The 23302-nt window shown below is 36.3% G+C and overlaps 1 protein-coding gene across 7 annotated transcripts in view; it reads left to right on the forward strand.

Moving 5' to 3' along the window:
- Positions 1-229: 229 nt before the first annotated feature.
- Positions 230-23302, forward strand: part of WDR17 (WD repeat domain 17) — a 42207-nt gene continuing 19134 nt past the window's right edge. For 2 of the 7 annotated variants that reach the window (XM_015861777.2, XM_015861779.2), the window contains exons 1-10: positions 6724-7212; positions 13758-13886; positions 14956-15139; positions 16450-16680; positions 17346-17597; positions 18353-18475; positions 18809-18996; positions 19996-20164; positions 21936-22027; positions 23108-23190. In XM_015861777.2, coding sequence (XP_015717263.1) covers positions 7147-7212; positions 13758-13886; positions 14956-15139; positions 16450-16680; positions 17346-17597; positions 18353-18475; positions 18809-18996; positions 19996-20164; positions 21936-22027; positions 23108-23190 — 1517 coding nt within the window. In that variant the 5' untranslated portion in view covers positions 6724-7146. Of the gene's footprint in view, positions 495-6720; positions 7213-11903; positions 12079-13757; positions 13887-14955; positions 15140-16449; positions 16681-17345; positions 17598-18352; positions 18476-18808; positions 18997-19995; positions 20165-21935; positions 22028-23107; positions 23191-23302 lie in introns of those variants that run through there. The other 5 variants (XM_015861778.2, XM_015861780.2, XM_015861782.2 and 2 more) reach the window with 5 other exon arrangements.

A 23302-nucleotide genomic window follows, 5' to 3' on the forward strand; every position in this document is an offset into this window, starting at 1 on the left:
TGGATTTAATGATCTTTTCCAGTCTGAGCAATTCTATTATTCTATTCAGTGTGGTGTCCACAAAGGAAGCTCGTTGGCTCAAGATTCATGCCATCTTACACATGAAAGGGTTCCTTTGCCACAGGGTGTGAAACCAGCTCTCCCTGAGATGGTGGGAGCGCACACAGTCTCCCTTCCCTCCCCGCCGCCATGACAGCAGCGCGTAAACCCCCCTACCTGCCACGGAACAACCGACGCGGAGCGGCTCATCCCAGCTCCCTCGCGCCCCTCGGCGGCTCTCCCCGAGCTGCCGTCAGCGGCTCCAATCGGCTCGCAGCGGGGCGGGCCCGTCGGGTTACCCTGGCGACGGGATTGCTTTGCCCCTTGGCTGCGGGAAGGCAGGTGAGGGCTGGCGGCTGTTGGCCACGTCCCTGTGTCGGCGTTCCCTGCCCCGCCGCGGGCGGTGTTGTGTCACCTACCTGTGGCCCTGCCGGGGTTCTGGGCGGCTGTTGGAGGTGCGTAGGGTCGTGCTGGAGGGTGGTGTTGGGCTCTGGCGTGGTGTTTGGCAGTGTTTTGTTTTATACGTGTCTTTCTACAGGCGTTCTCGTGTGGAAACGGGCACTTGTAAATGTGGGGGTAGCAGTAGAAGTAGTAGTACGCCTGGAAAGTACTCGTCCTTTGCAGAAGGCAACGAAAACAGAGCTTTGGGCTTGTTTGTGATTCAGATGCCTACCGTGCTGGGTGGGGGGAACAGAAACAAGTGTAGAGAATCATAAAATAGTTTGGGTTGGAAGGGACCCTTAAGATCATCTCGTTCCAACCCCCTGCTATAGGCAGGGGCACCTCCTAAAGACCAGGTTGCTCACAGCCCCATCCAGCCTGGCTTTGAATGCATCCAGGGAGAGGGCATTCACAACCACACTGGGCAGCCTGTTCCAGTGTCTCACCATCCTCACAGTAAAGAATGTCTTCCTAATATCTAGTCTAAATCTACGCTATTTTTTCAAGGAAAAAAAAAAGAGGCAGCATATAGTCTGAGCACCCCAGCTCATGAAGATAAGCTCGAGACCATTGACACTGCAAGAAAAAGTGGTATTTAAAGTTAGTTCTGTTAAACACATTTCTCTGCTGTCTTAGGAATGCTGCTTTATGTAGAAATGGCTGCACGCAATTTGTGAGACTGTTTTTGAGGGCTAGAAAATAGCAAGTGTAGAATCCAAGTCTGGGTTTTTTAGAATGCAGAAGTAAGCTTCATAAACCTGGATTTTAAAGTCAGTAAGGAGCTTTATGTTATTAAGAGTTGTCCTAACTACTGCAGAATAGGAATACATAAATAGCTGAAAACTTGTTATGTATGGTAAACAATCAGATGTTCTTCCAAATTTAGCATGGTGTTATTTTGCCCGTTATATAAATAAATTACAGTTCCCATTGTCTTAAATTAAAGTTACTGACCTTTGCGCTACCTAATTGTTGACAGCACTAGAATAATGGAAATACCATTAGGTTGTGGCATGTGCAAATATCTTTTCACCTGTCTTTCTTAACTTTCTACAGGTGTACTTGTATCAGTTACAGGTGTAGTCAAACGTTAGAGAACAAATGTCTTGCATGAATCAGTTATGTTAACTCTATGTTTACATTTATATATATTTTGCAAGCTAAAACTGTTCAAAATCAATTAAGACCATAGTCAACTGTGGTAAATTGTTGTAACCCATATGGGGGCAAGATGATTTAAAGAACTTGTGAAGAAGCATTAGTAATATAAAACATTAAGATAACAACCACCTCCCTGGGCAGCCCATTCCAGTACTTGACCACTCTTTCAGAGAATAACTTTCCTAATATTCTACCTGAAACTAACCTCTACTTGCAGTATGTTTTTGGAGATAGAGTTTATCCCAATCCTTTTGATTTATGTTTTAAGATCCTCAGTTTTATTTCTGTCTTGGGTTTAGTTGTTTCCATTACTTGCTCCCATTAAACAACATGCTTCTTAATGAAGCATGAACAGCCATGCCTACTGACAGCCTGGGCCCTAGTCTCTTCCTTCTCTTCATTTCCTTTTTTAGTTGCTACTAAGTCTCTGAAAATAGCCATAATAGGAGACTGATGATGGAATGAAAAAGGATATATGAAATTCCAGAGATAAATTTCATAAATAAGTTTGTATGCTTAGTTATAGAAATTAAGACTTACTAAAGTGTGTGGTTAGTATTGAGCACTAGCTAATCATTTGTTATTAACCTATATCTTTTTTTGTCCTTAACTTGCTGGTTTTGAACACACAAGTAGCTGTATCCCATTCAGATTTCCATAGAATAGAGTGCAATCTTGTTGCAGATAAAGTGTTTTCTGATGATGGGATTGTTTGGGGGATTTCCTGTTAATACTGTTGTTATTAAGAGCACATGGCCCATGGTGTGAGCTGTTAACTCTGCAAACTGTTCTGTAAAAATTCTTAGGGCCGAAGATGTCCATGTTTTGGAAGATTATGCTGGAGACAGATGCCCCAGTGTTCAGCTGTTTTCCTGATGAAGCTATTTTTATCTTATCTGTTTCCAGCTTCACCTAATTTCCCACATTTGGGTCATCAATTAGCCATCCATATTTTTTCTACTTAACCTGGCTCAGCTAACCAAAATCTGTTAACAGTAGTAAACATGAATTGCACAGGGACACAGCTGAACTCTGAGGGGTATAAAATACTTGCCTCAAGTTTCAGAAGTAGGCAGAATTATTTCTTTCTGTCATAGTTTTCTCTCCAACTTTTAAGTTATGTTTTGCTTGTGCTTCTGATGCTGAAAGTTGTTTTTTGCTACATTCTTAGCATGTTAAAATGTCTTAAATACACTGTGTATCTATCTCAGCTAATTTATATTTCAGTACATTCATTTTTTAGTTGAAAAACATGTTAGAATGGCATAGCTTGTATGTTAGCTGCAGCAGGATAAATTCTATGGGCACGGTATAACAAATAGATGTAGCATATTTCTTGCTGTATTATGTATTTCCTGACAGTCAGAAAGTGCAATACAACAGCTCTGATTACATCCAGATTTGATTTATGTGTTGTGATTATGAAATGGCGACCAGTATTTCAGCATCTAATTAGCTTTGGGTAAGGTTATAATTTTTCTCCACAGATAAACAGTGTGCCTTCCTATTTTTGCTTTATTAAGAAACTTAAAAATCAAAGATATGTAATTTTCCTTTTTCTTCAAAGTTGTAACAGTTCTTCATTGAATTTGAATAGAAATGTCTGCTAAACAGTAGTAACAGTGATACTGCGTGTATGATTATGCTCATTTATATCTTTTTCATAATAGACATTGAAGTTGTTTTCTTAGAAAGAAAATGCAACTGAAAGTTTCGTTGGATTTGTTTTTCAAGATCCAGTTACAGAATAATCTTAGGAAGATGTGTGATCAAGTCCAATCCTCTGCTATTGTTGGCAGCTAGAGCCTAATCTTCATAAACCGATAAAGCTTAGCCTTAAAATTAGCTGCACTTTTGTCCTTATACTCTTACAGGAAGGTTGTTCTAGAACTGTGCTGGCACAAGACCTTAGTGATGATGATGGTGTTTCATGGGCGTTACTAACAGCTTGTTTTGATCACTGTGTGGTAGCCGAGCTATCCTATATGTTGTCTTGTCATATAAATCCATATAACTTGTTGGAAGGAGTAAATGAGGGTGAGAAGGAAAGGAGAGACCACATGCTTGCTGTTGTGCCATCAGTACTCTGGAAGCAGTTGGGGGGAAAGACCTAATTCTTGGCTGACCTCATATGACAGGCTCCCTGAAACCCGGGTTGGTTAAGGCTTATTGCACAGCCTCACTGTAGGCATGCTATTTTTGGATTTATTGTAGGATATTAACTATTATTACATACTTCATGTTCTCACTGTAAAAGTTGTTAAAGCACAAATTAGTAAGTAAAACCAGACATGCTTTGTTTTGTTGTGGTTTTTTTTTTTTACTACAGAAACTGATATACTGAGTTTACATAATGCCACGCGTGTCATTGAAAAAAAATCAGTGGATTTCTATATTGCAGTAACTAAGGATTTTTAAATAGTGTTTTGTTCTTTAATGTTTCTTTTTTTTTTTTTTTTTTTTGTCTTTAATTCCCATCATTAATTTTGTGGCTTTATAATATGTGGGGAAATAAAACTGATGCAAACTTGTAGTTAATCTTTAAAATACTGTTAGTCAATAATGTATGGTAATATTAAGGAATATATTATGAAATAATACCTGTGATGTGGGTTGGCAGAGAATAATTGTGTGAAAAAGTTCCAAGTGAATTGTGGGATGAACTTATAAAATACCAATTTCTGAAGTCCAGATATTTGAAAATCATTCTTAACTTCAAAATCTGCTTAATGCTGATTTAGAGCAAGAGTATATCAAACTTGTCCATATCGTTTCTTAAGTAGTCGAATATCTAACAATTTCTGAGTAAGGTTTTAAACAGAAACAAGCAGTTATTAGAAATGCGTTTGGAGAAAAATAGTAATTCATTGTTGATTTGATATAGGAAATTTGATCACAGAAGTGATAAATCAGGGTAGGGAAGTTGTAACTATTCGTCTGGTTCTGAAGATGTTTTGTCAGAACTGAAATGAATTGCTGATCTCAGCAGTTGTTAGATAGGATGGGAGAACAGTGTCAGCTTGTTAATTGCAGTGCCATTTAGATCTTGATTTTCATATGTAATCTTCTGTCCTGTGCGTTTTAGATAAAGTATATATGAGTGTTATATTTAAGGTTATGTTTTAGTGTTTAGAGATTGAGGCCACAATACTCTTCAGTTTATCCCTTCAGATTCTGTTGAGGATATGGCTTTGTAAAGAACTTAATCTCACAGTGAAAAGTTACCTGCAAGAAAGTAACTGGAAGTAAGATCAATTGTAATATCACTTCAAGAAAAACATTAGTTCTGTAAACTTTGGGGCCAGTCATTCATCTCCATTAATGTAAATAAAACACTTAGATATGCCTTAAAGATGGCTGTTCTGGTCTGATCTACTTAAATGCCTTATTAACTCCCAATGCTTGAACAAAAATTCAATTTGCTCTATTCGGACTTAGATATCATGGTAGCTTTTGTTGCCATTAAAGGAGAGAATGAAAGAATGATGGCAGTATGTATGTAGGAGAAATGCTGAGTCACGGCTTGAACACCATTGATTGAGCACCTGGTGGGAAGGCAGGGCCAACCCAGGGGAGCTCAGGTGCATGCAATGTTCCTGAGTGACCAGAAGGGGTGGAGCCAGGATCTCCCCCTTCCTATACCTCATTTAAGGTCTGACAGGGAAGGGTATCTTGTTGGAGATTCCAGTGTACCTTTCATGGGTAAGCAGATTATTTCCTTTGTTTCTGTGTCTGCTGTATTTGGGCACATACTCATTTGCTGCAGCTGGGGTCTTGCTCCTTTGCTATCATTACAGCACTTTACTGGTTTACTGCATGCTATGCTATTCATGACACATAAATAACCAATGTAGGCTTTGAATGGCAACAAATCCCAATTACTGCTGAATTGATAAGGCTGTATACCATATGTAATCTTGAGCAGTGTGCCCTTATGAAGAGGCAGGGCAGCCTGAAACAAAGGCTTTCCTAAATATGCTGGTATTAATATACTCAAAGTGGTGGTTTTTAGGTTGTGATAAGCAGTAGCAACGTGCATGTGATTCATTTAGCACATCAGTGACTTCTTCATCATTTAGTCAAAGACCAGGGATACTGTTGAGCATTTCTTCAGTTGTTTGAGTGGATGTATCTGATATAAACCTGGATTTCTGATGTAGTTTGATGTTGCAGACAATTACACGCTTTAAGTGTGAGGTGAAGTCTTTAAACTCTAGAAGAATTTCAGCAGTATGGTAGGAAGCTCTTTTTTGTTCTTGTGTATGTATCTGCTAAACTGGAGGGCTATGTAACTCCAAGCAGTCTTTAGTTAATCTGGGAGTGGTACTTCTCATAAACATATTGGGTGTCTTGATTTAATCTTTCTGTAGTTTGGTGCTTTGCCTTTGAATGTCATAATTCCTGAGTAAGATGCTGGAAAGTCTCAGTGTTGCTGCTTCTCTTCCCTCCTGTGTATCTGAGAACTTAACTTGCTTACCTGATCGCCTTCATGAAAACTGTGCTTAAGTAGAACTGGTAATGACACTGAGTTGCATACTGGTGTTAGGAGGGAATCCAGTTCTCTTGTGACACTAGGTAATGCTGACCACCAACTCCAAGCATTTGCAATTATTCTATTAATAGCTTTGGAGAAATAATTCAGCCTAGGAAGATACAGTTTGTCTGGGTTCTGGACTTCAGAAATGGGGATTGTGTAGTTCTCAAGGTTCTCTAATTGTCATGTGAATAATACAACTTCTTTACGATAAAGTCTGACGTGATATTTACTGTAGAAGTAATAGATATATGAAACTATCCTGAGGGAGAGGAAAGCAGTGGATGCATTCTGATGAATTAGTGAACATTAGGCTTCCTGAATTTGCCAGCCACTGCTGGTAGCTGTAGCTGAGCCCTTCAGGCTCTGCACATTGCAGTGAAGATGCTTTTGGTTGCTTTCTGTTTTAATGTTGTTAAGCATAAGATGTGCCTGCAATGATTGAAAATGCAGAACTCCTCCCTCTGCCAGCTGAAAGCACTCCCTACGTAACCCAGACATATCACATCACATGACTCTGGAAGTAATTTATATTTTAATACCAGCTCTTGTGCACTGAACCACTCTTCTTACAGACAGTATATTTAGGGGAAAAAGACAAATCGTTATTGGAGACAAATAACAATTTAAAGAGCAACCTCATTTTCAGAGCTCAGAAGCATTCTAAAATCAAGCCTTTAGCACAAACCTCCTTTAGTTTAAAATACTGGAATGCACAATCTTTACTGTTTTACTGTTTAATTTTCTGTTTTAGTGCTGATTTCTGCTTCTTTTCAGAATCCAATATATGGATAATGTTTATATTGTTGCTAAAGGTATCTCAAACGATAAAGCTTTAAATTCATAAATATGTAATCAGGGAATCGTGACAGAGTTCAGATCTGATCTTGTAGTTTTCAGTAAATTTCAGCACAGAACTCGTTGTACTTGCAGGTGTTCAGATTCTGTATTTTTAATTTCCACATTCATTCATGGCTTGGATGACTTACATTTCCCACTGGTATGATGAAGATGATTGGTATGAAGGACAGCAACGAGTAAGAATTGCTTAAATTAATATTTTTCTCCTTTTAGTTTTGTTTCTCTTTAAGCTTCTGTTTATTATGTAACTAGTATCAATGTTTCTATGGTGTTGCAAGTTTCAATAGGATTTTTATATCATATGTAACATCTAAACTGATTTTTATTTGAAAATTAATGTTTCTAGGTTGATAAATTATACTAGAAGTTAAGACAGCTGTTTGCATTTGTTGTTTGCATAATTTAATTGCTAGATTTCTTTAATATTAAATGAGATGGGATTCAAACTTACATTAATTCTTTGTGATACGGTACTATGTGTGGAGTAAACTAATTAGATGTGTTAATTGAATCAAACAACAATTGGGAGATAAATTCACCTGAGGTCATTTCCAAGTTCTACTTTGAATACGTGTGCTTTTCTTTTTACTAACGTTTTTCTGAAGAGGAGTGTGGTTACTATAGCAACATCTGCTGGGTAGCTTGGATTCTTTTTTATAACTATATGCTTTGGGCAAGCTTGATCTACATCTGCTTTCATAGATTTAGGGTGAGAAATGAGTATCGGATTTCTTTAGCTGCATTGAGTTGCTTTACATAACTGTGTAATTTCTATTTCTCATTTTAATAGTGTGTTCTCAGCTATTGAATCAGAATGTGGGTGATGCTACTGAAACACAAAGGCCAGCAGCTTTTAAAAACATACTATCATGCATCACATGGTAATATCATTTATATGCTCACGAATATTAAAAAAAAGGTGGATCCTTGTACTTCTTGCACGATTCTAATACTACATGTGACTCTTGCCTTAGAATGTCTCAGAAGTGGAATTATCCTTTAATAGCTGCTCGACAGATACAGATGAGATGTACCTAGAGGTAGCATCTTGACAGTCAACCAGCACAAAAGCAATCTTTAATGATTTTGGGAACTCTGAATTGCAAGATGATACTCTTATGGAGGGTGTTAAATGTTTTACACTGATATAATGCAAAGGAGTACATACAACCATGTATCATATAATATATGATATATACATAATAGATGAACAGTCAATACCTCTAGTTTTGCAACCAGTGCACTATGGTGTCTCAGGTTGATTGTATGTACTTCGAGGTTCTTTATGATGTATTGTTAAAAGTACCAGACTTAGTCTGATTTAAATTGTAGTATTTCTATTTAGTTTGTCTTGTTCACACTTTGAGATATTCTAGTGAAGCTGTACTTACAGCGTATTAAGGAAGTGAAGAACACTTCTTCGTAGGACTTCCTTGACATCAGATTTTCTTTGAAACGTTTAATTTCTATGCTTAAAACACAACAATAACATCTTAATGGTTTTGATTTCAAGTAAGAAATCCTGATTTTATATTCTTATACTCATGTCCTTGAGAAGCTTCTTGTCTTGTGGAAGAAAATTTGGAAACTGAGTAAAAATTATAATTGTGAATTTTATTTATTAAAATATTATCCTTTGAAGGATTTTCATAAACAGTCAAGGTGACTGAATTAAAAATGCAGTAATTCCTATCTAATTTCTGAATGCCTTGCCTTGAAATTAGCATTCTGTTACTGTAGGTTACCTTGAATATCATTATATACTTCTTGAGAGAAGTATTTGATTTAAATTATTTCAAATTTTTGGGGTTTTCTTTTGTGCTTAGTGCATATCCTTAGAATTGTGTCATCGGAGATGAGCAAAAATAGCAGCTGCAGAAGGATAATGTTAACAAAAATTACACACGTTATTATGTAATAGCCTGTAAGCAAGGGATTAGGAGAGCAGGTGAATGGAAGAATCTCTGTGTATTTGCTGAGCTGGCACCACTAAGGACGGAAATATTTTTTTTCCTTCCTGCTTTCTATCCTAATGTTTTCTAGGAAATGAAAATGAGCTTTGTAAGGATGCTTGGCTGGTTGGTTTTGTATTTAAATGGAGCTTCTGATTCCTTTGCCTCAAATCCTAAAGTTGCTGCCTGTACCATAAAATCCAATGTTATAGGGCAGAATGCACTTCCAGTCTGATTTAAGTCCAGACTTAACCAAATGTCAGCCAGGTGCAGAACATTCCTCAGACTTCTTCCCATGTGAGGTCAGATAGTTAAGTCCGTTCTGCTAGTACTTCAGCTCTGGGTTTATTGTGGAGGTTTAAAAGAGATGTGAAAACTAAGAGAACATTATTCTTTTAAAATACCTTTTCCTGTAACTGTTCTTTTTCTAGTCAGTGTCCAGATAATCAAACACACCCATTTTAAACTTGTTAATCATAAGTTAGTAAACTTGCAGCCGGTGTTTGAAGGCGATGAGTCTAGCAAAGGATTCTGCTGTTCTAGAAGAATGATAGAATCACAGAATTACCCAGGTTGGAAAAGACCTTAAAGATCATCAAGTCCAACCACAACCTAACCATAGTACCCTAACTCTAACAACTCTCTGCTAAATCATATCCCTGAGCAGCACACCCAAACGGCTCTTAAATACATCCAGGGATGGCGATTCAACCACCTCCCTGGGGAGCCTATTCCAGTACCTAACTACCCTTTCTGTAAAGAAGTGTTTCCTAACATCCAACCTAAACTTACCCTGGCACAACTTGAGGCCATTTCCCCTTGTCCTGTCACTTGTCACCAGTGAGAAGAAACTTGCCCCATTCTCACTGTAAGCACCTTTCAGGTACTGGAAGAGAGCAATAAAGTCTCCTCTCAGCCTCCTTTTCCCCAGACTAAACAGCCCCAGTTTCCTCAGCCTCTCCTCATAGGGTTGATTCTCCAAGCCCTTCACAAGCCTTGTTGTCCTTCTCTGGGCCTGCTCCAGTACCTCCATATCTTTCCTGTGCACGCTGAACAGTGTTGAAATACAAAGCTTTTTTCAACTGTGGTGCACTGAAACTGGCACTTTACCTTGGTTTTCTGATACTTCATGAGCAGCAGGCAATGTGTGTTCTATGAATTGTGTACAGAAATAGAAAGAAACTTGTCTGCTTTTTTTTTCTTCTTCCTTTTTAGAGAAGCATACAAAGTGTCCATGCAGTCAGTGGTAAGCTAGCGATCAACCTGGCACTTTAAGAAATAGTCAGCTAGAAAGGTTAAATCCTGCTGGGATGTATGAAGTTCTTATCTTCTTTTAACAGCAGTACGTGCATAAACCTACATAATTATCCTGCCTTGTCACTGTTGTGATTTATGTAGGCAGTTTTAGTTAATCTTTTGCTGAGAAGTATTCACTTTGAAGCAGTGCACATACATCCTCAGTAAGACTATTTAGATACCTGCATTAGCAACTGCAGTTTGATTGTATCAAGAATTAAAAGTTCTTCAGGATTTTGTGGTACTCCCTGCAATGCAGGAAGGATTAGAATTTAACAGCTGTAACAACTGATACTGATATCAGTGTCAGTTCTGGTCTTAAGGTCTTAGAATTGGTAGATAACATTGCCCTCCATTCTTTGTTTCTAATTTTTTTGCTGTGGATCTGCCTAAATCCATAGCAAGTGATCTTTGACAGTATTCATCAATTTGTCATTCTCATAGTGTAAGATTACTTCTGTATGTTTTCTTTTACTTTTGAAGTTCTTCAAATTAAAATTGTGCAAAATACTGATTCATACAGGTAAACATTCACAAGTCTTTTCCTACTTTATGAACGTAGTAGAAAGTATAGAGAATGCACCAGCTTCTTAAATGTTTCAGAAAGGATCATTTATTTAAGTTTAGGGATATTTCATTGCTGTTTAGTCTTTGATTTAATTTGTCTGTTTACTTTTAAGTTGCAAGTGTAAGGGGATACTTCCAATTATGCTTTATTTGATGGGTCTGGGCAGATTACTAGCTATAACTTAATTTCTTAATGTGGTTATAATGTGCTTGGCGTTTTCTAGCTCCTTTGGAAGAGTACCGCTTAATATTAAGGTAAGCACTGAGAGGAGGTAGATTGGTTTCTGCTATATGTGCAGGCATGGAGACTTCTTGTTTGAAAATCTCCATGTTTTCAACCAGAAGAATCCTTGTCTGTTCTCTGATGCTTCAAACTGGTCTGATTAAATAGGGCAGTAGACGTGAAGCTCTAAGGTTTGCAGGTCGCATTTTCATCTCCAATTGTTTCTCCCACAAATACGCCCAGTGTTCTTAAGGAGACTTAAAGTCTCCTTAAAGTAGGTCTTTAATTACTATATTTTCATTGACCTTGGAGCAATAGTATGGGTGAAAGATATTATCTGTATACCAAAGCTACAGCTGTGGCACCAAGCTTTTCTCATAAGAAAATGCACAGACTTAAATGGAAGACAGTGAGAATAGAAGCAGGAGACACCTAGGACCTTAATATACATAGCTGTTCAGAAAACAGGCTTTTGATATATGCAGAAACATATTGATTTACATAAAATATCATATGCTCACTTCTGTGTTCGTGCCACATTGTAAACATACATTTGCTAATGGTATTAGTATGTGATGGAGGTTGGTGCTTGATGGTTGAGCATTTATGAATACTTAAAACTTGCAAGCACATACCATAATTAAAGGGTGCTAAATAAATACTGTTTTACAGTCAAAAAAGAAAGCAACAATGAAATAAACTGAGTAGCTGAAGCAGAGAAAGGAAGGTAATGCTGAAATTGAATTTGTGCCTGTTAAAGACCTGCAGTTGCTAGGCTACTGCCACTGTGTGAGTGTTGTGCAACACAATGCTCAGTCTTTTCCCCTGCATTCCTTAGTAACTGCAGTGTTACCTGAGCATTAAGGTTTAGTTCCATCATGGTCAAGTGAAGTCATTTTATTCTACAACCAGAACCAGATTTTTGCATTTTGGAAGCAGCAGGGTCACATGGAATGATGATGGAAATTCTTAAATGATTTACCAAATATGATTCTTAGGCTAAGGTAGGAATTACCAGGCATTTATCACTAAGACTTTGATATATAGCCACGTCTATGTATCTAGTCCATCCATATGTTATTTGTAAATAGTAATTCTAAGATGAACAGAATTGCAATTTAGTGTTTTTTCCCTATATTTAGCAACTTAATGTTGTTGCTCCTTTTGCCAATGGGGGGGAAACATTTTCACTGTTGTCCTCCTCCTTTCCTTCATCTCCTTGGAAACCGAAGGCATCCCTTATTAGATTTCTAAGGGGAGTATATGTATTTTTTACATGCATAGCTTTTTTCCAGAGTATACTTGAGAATCCAATGTAGCTACTTCTGTATCATTTATTTTGTTATACAAAGAGAAATAAAAAACAGCCGCAAGCCCTATTTTGGAAGCAAAATAACTGAGTCTTAATGAAAAGTGACTATTGATAGGAAACTGTTTCTAATATGTTGTGTGTTTTGTTGAAAATGCTTGTATTGATTTGTTCTGTTTCATCGTAATACTACTTAATGTGTTGAATGTTTGCACTGATGAAAGTGTTTTGTTTAAAGGTAGTGCTGCACTTTGTTAACAATCTGTACTCTTACAAGTGAGAATAAAGAGCTTAAAAATACGAAGTTGAGAATAACTATATGTTAAAGTAATTAATTTGCAGGGAGGAGTAAATTTTAGCAAACAATACCTTTGAAGCTGTTTGTATTCTTGGTATGTAAATAGATTATAGAAAAGTGACTAGGTTCTTGCTCTGTCTAGGCAGCCTGTTGATATATCAAACATTAATAAAATACTGAGCTAGATGTATAATTGATCTGTCTCAGCAGAGCATTTCTTGTGTTTTTATGTTAAAGTCAGTTATCCTTCCAGTCTGAGTGGAGCAAGTAGTTTGAGATTCCCTTTGTAATATTGTTTCTCATATATATGCTTATAATTTCCTCTGGTATTTCTTGTATTATATCATTTCTTCAAGGACCATTTCTGTTACAGCTTTTAAATTCCCTGCAAAGGATTATTTCCCTCATACACTGCAGAGGAAAAAGTGTAGTTGGAGCAACTGAATTTGTGCACACATTTAATGCTAGTTAGCAGAAGTGATCTAGAGGAAAATCTTGTTTCAGACACTGCAGCCATAGATTACTACAGCATTTCTTTATTACTGTTCAGCAAACTTTGCTTTTTATTTTCCACAACTCACAGTAGTTAAGGAAACTTAGCATCTCCTGAAAGGATGGTGATAAGTAATTCATACTCATACTAACCTAGTGGTGTAGGATCATGTAGGTTGGAAAAGACCTCTAAGATCATCTAGGCCAACTATGAAGGCATCACCCATGCCCACTAAACCACGTCCCTCAATGTCACATCTGCACATTTCTTGAACACCTCCCTGAGCAGTCTGTTCCAATGTATCACTGTGCTTTCTGAGGAAAAAAAAATAAATCTTTGTAAACCCAAACCTTCTCTGGAACAAATTATGGCTGTTACCACTTGTCCTGTCTGTAGTTATGTGGGGGAAGAGGCCCATCCCCACGCTTTACTTCTGTTGTGTTCATTTATACCTCACAAATACCAGCTTTTACTATTTAAAACAAAAGCTAGGTAAAAAAATGAATAAGTTATTTATAGAAACAAGAAGTTCTGGACTGTAACATGTTTTCATGCTATATCTTAATGATTTTCTGTCTTAAAGGCAAAAATGTCATATGTTAGACAAGTGGGTCTTCTAGCTGCTGGATGTCAGCCATGGAACAAAGATGTTTGTGCTGCTAGCGGGGACAGATTTGCCTATTGTGCTACACTTGCTATTTATATTTATCAGGTAAGATTTCTTATTTAACAGACTAGTTTTTGGTGGTGTTTTTTTGTTGTTGTTGTTTTGATTTTTTTACATTACTGTCTATATTACTTTGAGCCCCTTTGTTGTATTTTAGTTTGGAAGCATGGTTGCTGCTGAGAAGGAAACTTTGTAGTACTCAACTTCTCTCATACCTTTTCCAAATTATTTTTTCCGCTAGTTAGAATAGGTGCAAAAATTTGATTTAAAAATTGTATTTCAAGTTTCATGTGTCCCGAATTATTTGGATTAAAAAAAAAAAACAAAAAACAAAAAACAAGCTCACAATCCAACAAATGCCTGAGATAAATAAAGTGCAATAATAGCACAGGTTTTGAGAGGGAAATGGAAAAAATTACATGATTTCATTTGAAATGTAAAACTAATCTTTTAAGGTTGCTTTAACTCATTCTGGGGAACTTTGGACAGGGCTATATGGAGTTGGGAATTCCTTGGCCCACCTTTCTTTTGTTTGGTCTAAGCTATGACTTTCACTGTTTCTGAACTGCAGAGCAATGTGGTCTTTTCAAGTTCTCAGTTGCTGTACACCAACAAATAACAAAAAATGTAAATGCTGTCATGTGGAATGTTCAGACTGAGAAATACTGTGGGATTTTAGCTTATTTTAACTGTGCAAGTTATACTGCTAGTGGGATTAGAATAAAATTTTGTTGAGTTTTGGGACTTTTTAAAATTAGATTAAGTAAAATAAGAAATTAAAATTTTGTACTTTTGTATTCTGTCACTTGTAGGTTAGCTATAAAGAATGCACTTTAGAATCATTATGTGAAAATTGAGTGCAGTTATTAAAGGAATATAATTGTGTAAAAGAGAAAATAGTAATGTATGTTAATACTGTTTGAGCTGATTTAATATTTGGTAACGCTTCAGTGTAAGCTAAATGGATACAAATGTAATATGTTGAGATATCAACTTGTCAGTTATTAAGTTCATCACTGTTCCATCTATAAGCCTGAACTGTTCTACTCAACAGTATTAAAGATGAATTTTCAAAATATTTATTTCTAAAATGTATTTTTGCTTTTTGTTTTAGCTGGATCACCAATACAATGAATTCAAGCTTCGAGCAATTATGTCTGAGCATAAGAAGACAATCACAGCCATATCTTGGTGTCCACACAATCCTGACATGTTTGCAAGTGCCAGTGTAGATAGTTTAGTAATTATTTGGAATGTGACTGAACAGAAAGTTGTGGCCAAGCTGGATGATACAAAAGGTATTTCAGACATGGAGGTCTGTTTGTTCCATACAGCTTTTCTCATCTTCAGGTATCAGAAATATTGATATGCAGTAGAATAGTAATGATTAGTAGGCCAGGGGTATAATAGTTACGCAACACAATATTCATGTGATCAGATTTGTTATTGTTTATTTTAGAAGACTAACATTCAAGTAAATTGCCCCAAACTATCCAGTAATTAGTGAAAAGAAAGTGTAAAGGAAAGAATAAAGTACTTGATCAATTCAAGAATTTGTTGCCATTGATTTTTTTTTTGTTGTTGTTGAGCAAACACAAACATTTTTATCCTTATAAAAAGGATGAATAATTAAGATTCAAGCCTTAGATCATGTATTTTCATGTAAACCTTAAGAAAATGAAAGCAAATAATGTAGCAGTCAGCAGATCTAGGTAGAAAATATCCAAGAATTTGAAAAAAGGTTTTTATTAAAATATTCTAATGCTTACCCAACTGCATAGTATCTCAGGGCTTAAAACTGCTGATTAGGAGATTGCAATAAACATTTAGGGTGTTGAATGTCTATACCTGTCAATTTTCTTGGCTCAGTTCTTCATTCAGTCAAAACCAACAGGTTGTATTTTTCTTTTCAAACAGTCTTCCAGCCATGTTTGACTCCTACACTTACTGCCTGCAAACAGTCAGCATCTCAAGTTCTTCCAGGATACTTTTCTTCTCTGCAGAAGAGAGTATCTGGGATGCCTTTGAATATCTTCTATATCTTGCATATGCTGTAAAAGGAATAAATAGGGAAGCATAAAATGATTTGATCTAATCCAAACTGAATGTTGACTCCAATTATTCAGTAACATAAAAACTGATCCCACTTCAACCAATAAATACATGTGAAGTAACATGTTTTTTCTAATTTTCAACTTTCTTAAAATCATTTTTAGGATAATCTCTTTAAACCTCCTGATAATGTGGTAGTTACAAAGACAGAAAGAGTAGCATTAAAATGCCCAAACTGGAACAGTTATGAATTATCAGTTTGAGGAATTTGTTTTATTGTTTACCCCTTCAGACACACATTAAATTACAAGGATAATTAGTGTTGGAGTTGCTAATGTTGAAATCCTTAACCTGCTGACCCTGTCGGTAGGTGTTATGTGACTACTTTCTGGATATATGTAGTTTATTTTCACACCATAAGATGCTCGTACAGTTTTCTAAATTTCAATCTCATAATTAGTGTATGTGAGTAATTGTACAGGTGTTCAAGACAATTGCTGCTACTGGGTCTGGCAGTAATGCACTGAATTTTAAATCCTTACTCTGTGTGTTTCAGGAATTCCTACATCACTAAGCTGGTGCTGGAATGAAGGTGACGCAGTTGCATTTGTGTCCCACAGAGGTCCTTTGTACATTTGGACTATCTCAGGATCTTTCAACGTGGTAACAGCACATAAAGGAGCACACAGTTTCTTGTCGGATATCTGTCTGTTTAGGTGGCATCCAAATAAAAAAGGGAAAGTAGTCTTTGGACATACTGATGGAAGTCTGTCTATTTTTCAGCCAGGTAAAAACTGATATGGTAAAACATGTTTTTGTTGTTGATGATATTTGTACTTGCATGTAATTCTGCACTTTTTTCATTTAGATTTTTATGAATGCATGTACATGTTCAAAACTTAGAGTATGTCTACTTCATGTATATAACAGAAATTACTTAGATGAAAAGCACACAGCATTTTCTTTGTTGCTACTTCCTTTTGTGATAACACTGAGATTTTTGACCTGTTACAGAATAATAGCCACAAAATTCAAATAAATTGTATTTCCCAGTAATTCTTTTATTCTGCATAGACCAGCTTGAATTTTTCAGCAGTCTCTTACTTTGCATTTGCACTGTTCTAGAGTTTGGTCTTTTTATCAGGCTTTCTATAAGCCTGGTCTTGAATACCTCCTTTATTCATGGAAGTTATCAGGACAGCATATATTTTCTTTCATTAGAAATTGGTTAATCAAGCTGACAGCTGTTTCTGTGTTCTGCTGTATTAAAAAATAGTCATCTGCAGGACTACATTAGGTCAGATATTGCAAAATCAGCTTTCTTGAATTCAGTGGATCAAACAGAAGATTAGACTATACAATTTCAGAGGGAAACAAAAGTGAAATTTGAAAAAATATATCCTCTAGTTACTTAATATTGCTGAAATAATCTGTATTCTTGTGCTCTTAAAGGTTCTAAAAATCAGAAGCATGTCTTAAGACCAGAGTCTCTTAAAGGAACAGATGAAGAAGATCCAGTTACAGCACTGGAGTGGGACCCTTTGTCAAATGACTACCTTCTTGTTGCGAATTTACATAATGGCATTCAACTAGTTGATTCAGAATCTCTGTCCTGTATCACAAAATTTAATTTTCCCAGTGCAGCAGCATCTGTTCGGTGTTTAGCCTGGGTTCCTAGTGCACCTGGAATGTTTATAACTGGAGGTAAGTCTTTTATTTCCCAATTTATGGAAAATTGATAAATGTAGCATTTAGTCTTCAAAACTGCTATCAAAGGTTTGATATCTGTTTATTAACATTTCTACAAATGGAAGCACATATGTATCGTACAAAAAAGCCTCTTCAAGTATCTGTGTGGAAAAGAACAGAAAACTACTCTGAGCAGTGTATGTATTTACACGGAAGTGACTTCTAACTATTTTTCCTAAATAAAACAACTGTCTCAGTTTACAGCCATTCCCCCTTGTCCTATCACTATCCACCCTTGTAAACAATTGTGTTTATACACTCCTGTTTATACACTCCTTTCAAATATTGGTAGGCCACAATGAGGTCTCTCTGGAGCTTTCTCTCAAGCTAAACAAGCCGAGTTCCCTCAGCCTTTCTTCAAAGGAGAGGTGCTCCAGCCCTCTGATCATCTTAGTGGCCCTCCTCTGGACCCACTCTAAGAGCTCCATGTCCTTCCTGTGCTGCTGGGTGCCCCAGGATGCAGGTGCCTGGATGCAGTACTGCAGATGGGGCCTCGCAAGAGCTGAGTAGAGGACAGTCACCTCCCTTTCACTGCTGGCCACTCTTCTTTTAATGCAGCCTGGAACACAGTTGGCCTGTCAGGCTGCAAGTGCACACTGCTAGCTCACATCCAGCTTCTTATCCACTCTCAAGTCCTTCTCAGGGTGTATGAAAATAATGTACAGTACAACAGAGCAACTAAAAACATGTTTTTATGTTTGTTACTTCAGATTCTCAAGTTGGTGTGTTACGTATTTGGAATGTATCACATACGGTGCCTATAGATAATTTAAAATTGAAGAATTCTGGTTTCCATAGTTTGCATGTGCTAAGTTCTCCTCCAAAGAAGAAGTGTAAGTGTACTCTTGGTTGTTATTCTTATGCATGCAAGTTAAGATAATACTTTTTGTGAATCTTGGCACAGTCAAGTAAATCTCTGTAATCTTGTGGTTGCTCTGTAGTTCTTAGTTAAACAAAGCGTCCTCTCATGCCACTGAATGGATCTGTAAGGGATCAAGCCCTGTATATTGTCCTTTAGTAGGTCAGGCTTTGTACTCCCCTGTATGTTTGTGTGTGCATATGTATAAAACTCTGGAATACAAAACAATTTTGTCTATATAACTGCTCTTTATTATTGCATTAAAAAATTGGAGATAGTAATATGTCTGTATTTTTCTTTTATTAAGCGTTCTCATTTCCGTCTCCTATTAACTATCCTCATACATCCTCGACAAGTGAGGCTGTTCCTCCTCCAGCTTTATCACAAAAACAAGCATTTTCTCTTCCTCCTGGCCATGTTGTCTGTTGTTTCATGGATGGTGGTGTTGGCCTTTATGACATGGGAGCCAAAAAGTGGGATTTCCTTAGAGATTTGGTAGGTCATTTTTTCTTTGTTTTGAAATGACAGTTTGGCTTATCCAGCTTTTTCTTCGAACATTTGTTGTCATTCAGAAATAAAGAGTTTTCTGGTTGATGGTGATGAGTTTTGTTTGCTTGTTTTAACTGAAATTTTACTGGTACTTAATGATCTTCTAATAGTAATTTTGGAGCTGTCCTCGTATCATCTCGTTTTGAGGGAGAAGTTTGCAATTGGGTTTATCATGTGTTAGGTGAGCCTCTTTTTCCCTGGTTATTCAGAAGGATTTTTCTTTCTTCACTCAGTTTTCCTTGTAAACCTTAAGTAGTTTGCAGTCATGCATATGTGTTTGAATAGAAGCTTACATTCTGCTTTCATTTTTATTTGTTGGTTTTTTGTTTTGTTTTGTTTTTTTTTTTTGTAAATCAAATGAGGCTTAAAAAATTCTTGTATATTTGCTTCTCATGTTTTTGTCAAATTTAATTCCGTGAGACTGTTTTAAGAAGTTAAGATGGGAATGTTCTGAAGGGTTGAAGTATAAACTGCAATATGGAAGCATCTGGCTTTAGAACGCAGAAAGCTGTGTTCTAAATGTTTTAAAATAAAATGTGTAGAGCGTGACTATTTCAGTCAGATACTCTTTACCTAAAAGGTAGTGTTAATTTCTGTTTTACAATTTTCTTTTGCTTGCTTTTGTTTAGATTTATTTTTTTTTATTATTATATTTTATCAACTGAATCCCAATGGACAATGCATCCCCGGTATTGTGTCATCCTGTTGTTTTGGGGCAACATTTTTCTGTTTTTAAGAGTGTTCTTGAAGTGTTATAGTCTAATCTAGTTTAATGCCTTTTGATTTTGGCTGAGTAGTCAAAATGAGAAGGGGTTTTTGAATTCATGATTGATCTAAATGCTTTTTACTAAGCATTTACTAAGCTTAGTTTAGATGGACTTCTGGTGGAAAAAAGAACTTTAATAAAAAACAGCTTTTTTTTGTTTGTTTTTCTTTTCCTTTAAGGGACACATTGAGACCATCTTTGATTGTCAGTTCAAACCTGATAACCCTGATCTTCTTGCTACAGCTTCATTTGATGGCACAATAAAAGTTTGGGACATAAACACTTTAACAGCAGTTTACACATCTCCTGGTAATGAAGGGGTTATTTATTCCATTTCTTGGGCTCCAGGTAAGAATGTTTTACTTAAGAAGTTCTTGAGTCAGCATTGCAACACTTTGTGTGACAAAAGTATTCATTTTAGACAGAAGGGTGTCTTAAAAGTTTTTAAACATGACTAAAGTAACATATTTAAGTCTTGTAGAATCCAGTGCTTCAGTACCTGTTGAGATTTACCCTTGTGAGGAATGATCTCTACATTTCATATTAAGTCTGGAGGAAGGAAATGAAATCTCCAGTTTTTCTAGCACTGCATCACAGAGATGATGAAAAGGCTTCCTTTGTGTGAGATACAGTTGATTAAAAGAGTTCAAATTCAGTTCTATGCTGAAAAAGTGGAATACACACTCATCCCTATTTGCTATTCCAGTCACTGAGCTCTGTTTATTAGAATAAAGACTGTTTTTGGTTTTTTTTTCCTAAATGTCTATCTTAGACACTGAAGTTAGTTGGAAATTTTGATGTTTGAACTGTTCTGCAACCTATTTAGCTGAATTTGAGAGTACGTTTATGATAAAATTATTGATGTAAGTACTTGTTAAGTAGGGTTCTTGTGACTGAATTATTTGGATAGCAGATATTTTACTCATTTTTTTCTCTCAAGTTTAAATTCAACTGACTGATCTTTTTCAATGAATTTAAACTCTTAAGAAATATTTTTATGGGAAGCTGAATGTAGCCTGTATAAATGAAATGAATTGGCACTTTGTTTTTCATGTCAGAGCATCTCTTGCACCTTGTTCTTTTTCACATATGATTTGAATTGCTCTGTAGAAATTATGTCAATATGAAAAAAGATGTTCCATCTTTTGAGTTGTTTTGTTTTAAAATTTAATTTCAGTTTGTATTAGCGTCACACATTAAGAGAATAACTTGTTTGTGAGGGGGAAGAGTAGAATTGGTGTCTTTCAGGATTTGAATTCTGAATTTTTAAAAATGTAAGCTAGTAAATTTAGGCTAATTCAAAGCATGTCCTTTAGCTTGTGTACTCTTAACTTCAGTTCCTTACACTTCATTGTTGTCCATCTCAGACAGAACTACTTCTTTCGCATCCCTTACTCCCAGCAAGTTCCTTCTAACCTTTGTACAATTGTTTAGCTTCATTCATAAAATATGCTCCAGTATTTGTCTTTACTTGAATTTGGTCTCAATTGTCCCACTAGAATTTCTTTCTATTCTGTATATGCACCTTTTACCTAGACTCCTCTTGTACAAATTGCCTTTTTTGCTTGTAATTGCAATATAAAGTAAGTCAAAACACACCTATAAAATATAGCTTCATCAGGTATAGACAGTTACTGTGATGAGAATCTTGATTTCCAGCTTCTCACATTAGAGTCCTTTGTTCTTCTTTCCCACTTCATAGAGCATCAGTACATGCTCAAGTACGTTCTTGTTAGCTCAGATGCTGCCTGGTGCAAGACACAGGAAAACAGAAGCACTGTAGCATTCTGCATGGTTTGTGTTAGTATATAAGGAACTTTAATAGCAACTGATCTACTTCAAGCTTAAAACATTGAAATTGTATGCTTACTGAACATTATTTTCTTGTGACTTTAACTGCAAAGCTTTCAGCAGGCATTGAGAATGCTTTTTTCAACTATACAACTTTCAGTCTGCTCTTTGTTCAAAACAGGAATGTAGGAAAAAGGGTGGAACTGGTATTTACCACTTGATATCAAATACTGGACTTAAACTGTGGAAAAACTACTGGCTTTGTGCCATTGTTGACTTCTATTCATATTATGTTAATTGTGATAGCTTAAAATGTCTTTCTTTAAAGGGGATCTGAACTGCATAGCAGGTGCAACGTCCAGAAATGGTGGCTTCATCTGGGATGTCCCAAGAGGCAAAATAATAACACGATTCAGTGAGGTAAGATAAGATTTTTTTTTTTTGTCTATTGAATGTAAACTAGCTGTTCCCTCTAGTATCAAATAAACATAGCATTTAAAAAAAAAATAATAAAAAATGTTAAAGGACTATAACAGAAATCCATTCAAAGAAAGATGTAAGTGCTGGTTTATCTGTGAGACAGATTAATTCTTTTCTACTTCCTCTGAGTGGGTTTACGACCTGAGAATAGTGAAGAACCAGATGGTCTTCAGTATCTCAAAAGCGGTTCTGTAGTGGTGGTGCATATCAAAAGCAGAGTGGTTTCTTTCTTCAAAGTATAAATGTATATGGACATAGACTTCAAAACTGAGGATCAAAACAAAAAATTGAAACAATGTTCCATATTTTCAAACATTAGACCCAGAAAAGAATTTCTGAAGTTTAGACCAGTAAAACTGCCTTTTGCAACATGCTAAAACATATGGCTTATTTAGAATCTTGCCTTACATTACTGGTAATCTTTGAGGGCTTGTGCGTATCCTAATTATTATTGACAGAAAGAGCATTCATGCAAACAGCATGCAAGGTTTTGTAGTATTCTCAATATATAGCTCTAGTCTTTGTGTTAGACATAGTTACCTGTGGCTACATCTGTGTCAGAGGAAAAGGCTGCTTTTTAAGAAGACAAATGTAGAGAAGAACAACCTTTAAAGAACTCTAACACATCAGAAGTTTGGCGTATTGCTACTACTGAAGATCTGGTTTGGATTGCTGGTCCTGATGCACATATCACTTAAGTTTTCACAGTTATTCATTCGCACTGATTTCATTATTTGATGAAGTAGCTAACATTTATTCAAGCTTCAGATTCATGAGTTGCTTATTCTTCCCCTTAATCCAGTTTTCTCTCATGTATCCTGGAGACTAGGACAGTTTTACTACTGTCTGTGTCTCCCATTACAGCTTTACACACTTAGGACCTCATGTGGTTTTGTACGTTACACTTTACTGGGAGAAAAGGGCTGAAGCCCATAGGAGAAGAAAAAAAAGCCACGAGTCAATAGATAAGAGAAAAGGGTGAGTTATTTCTTATTGATAGGTATTTTGCATTTTTTGAAGCATGGAAAGAATGGAATCTTCTGCATTGCCTGGAGTCATAAAGATTCCAAAAGAATAGCAACCTGCAGCGATGATGGATTTTGGTGAGTGTTACTGGAAGAAAAAATAAAATAAAACAACAAATGCACATCTCAAGCCAGTAGACTTTGACAACGTCATCAGTGATTAATTTTAAAACCATACTCACTGGACAAA

This window comes from Coturnix japonica, chromosome 4 (genome assembly GCF_001577835.2).
Source record: "Coturnix japonica isolate 7356 chromosome 4, Coturnix japonica 2.1, whole genome shotgun sequence".
NCBI lineage: Eukaryota > Metazoa > Chordata > Aves > Galliformes > Phasianidae > Coturnix > Coturnix japonica.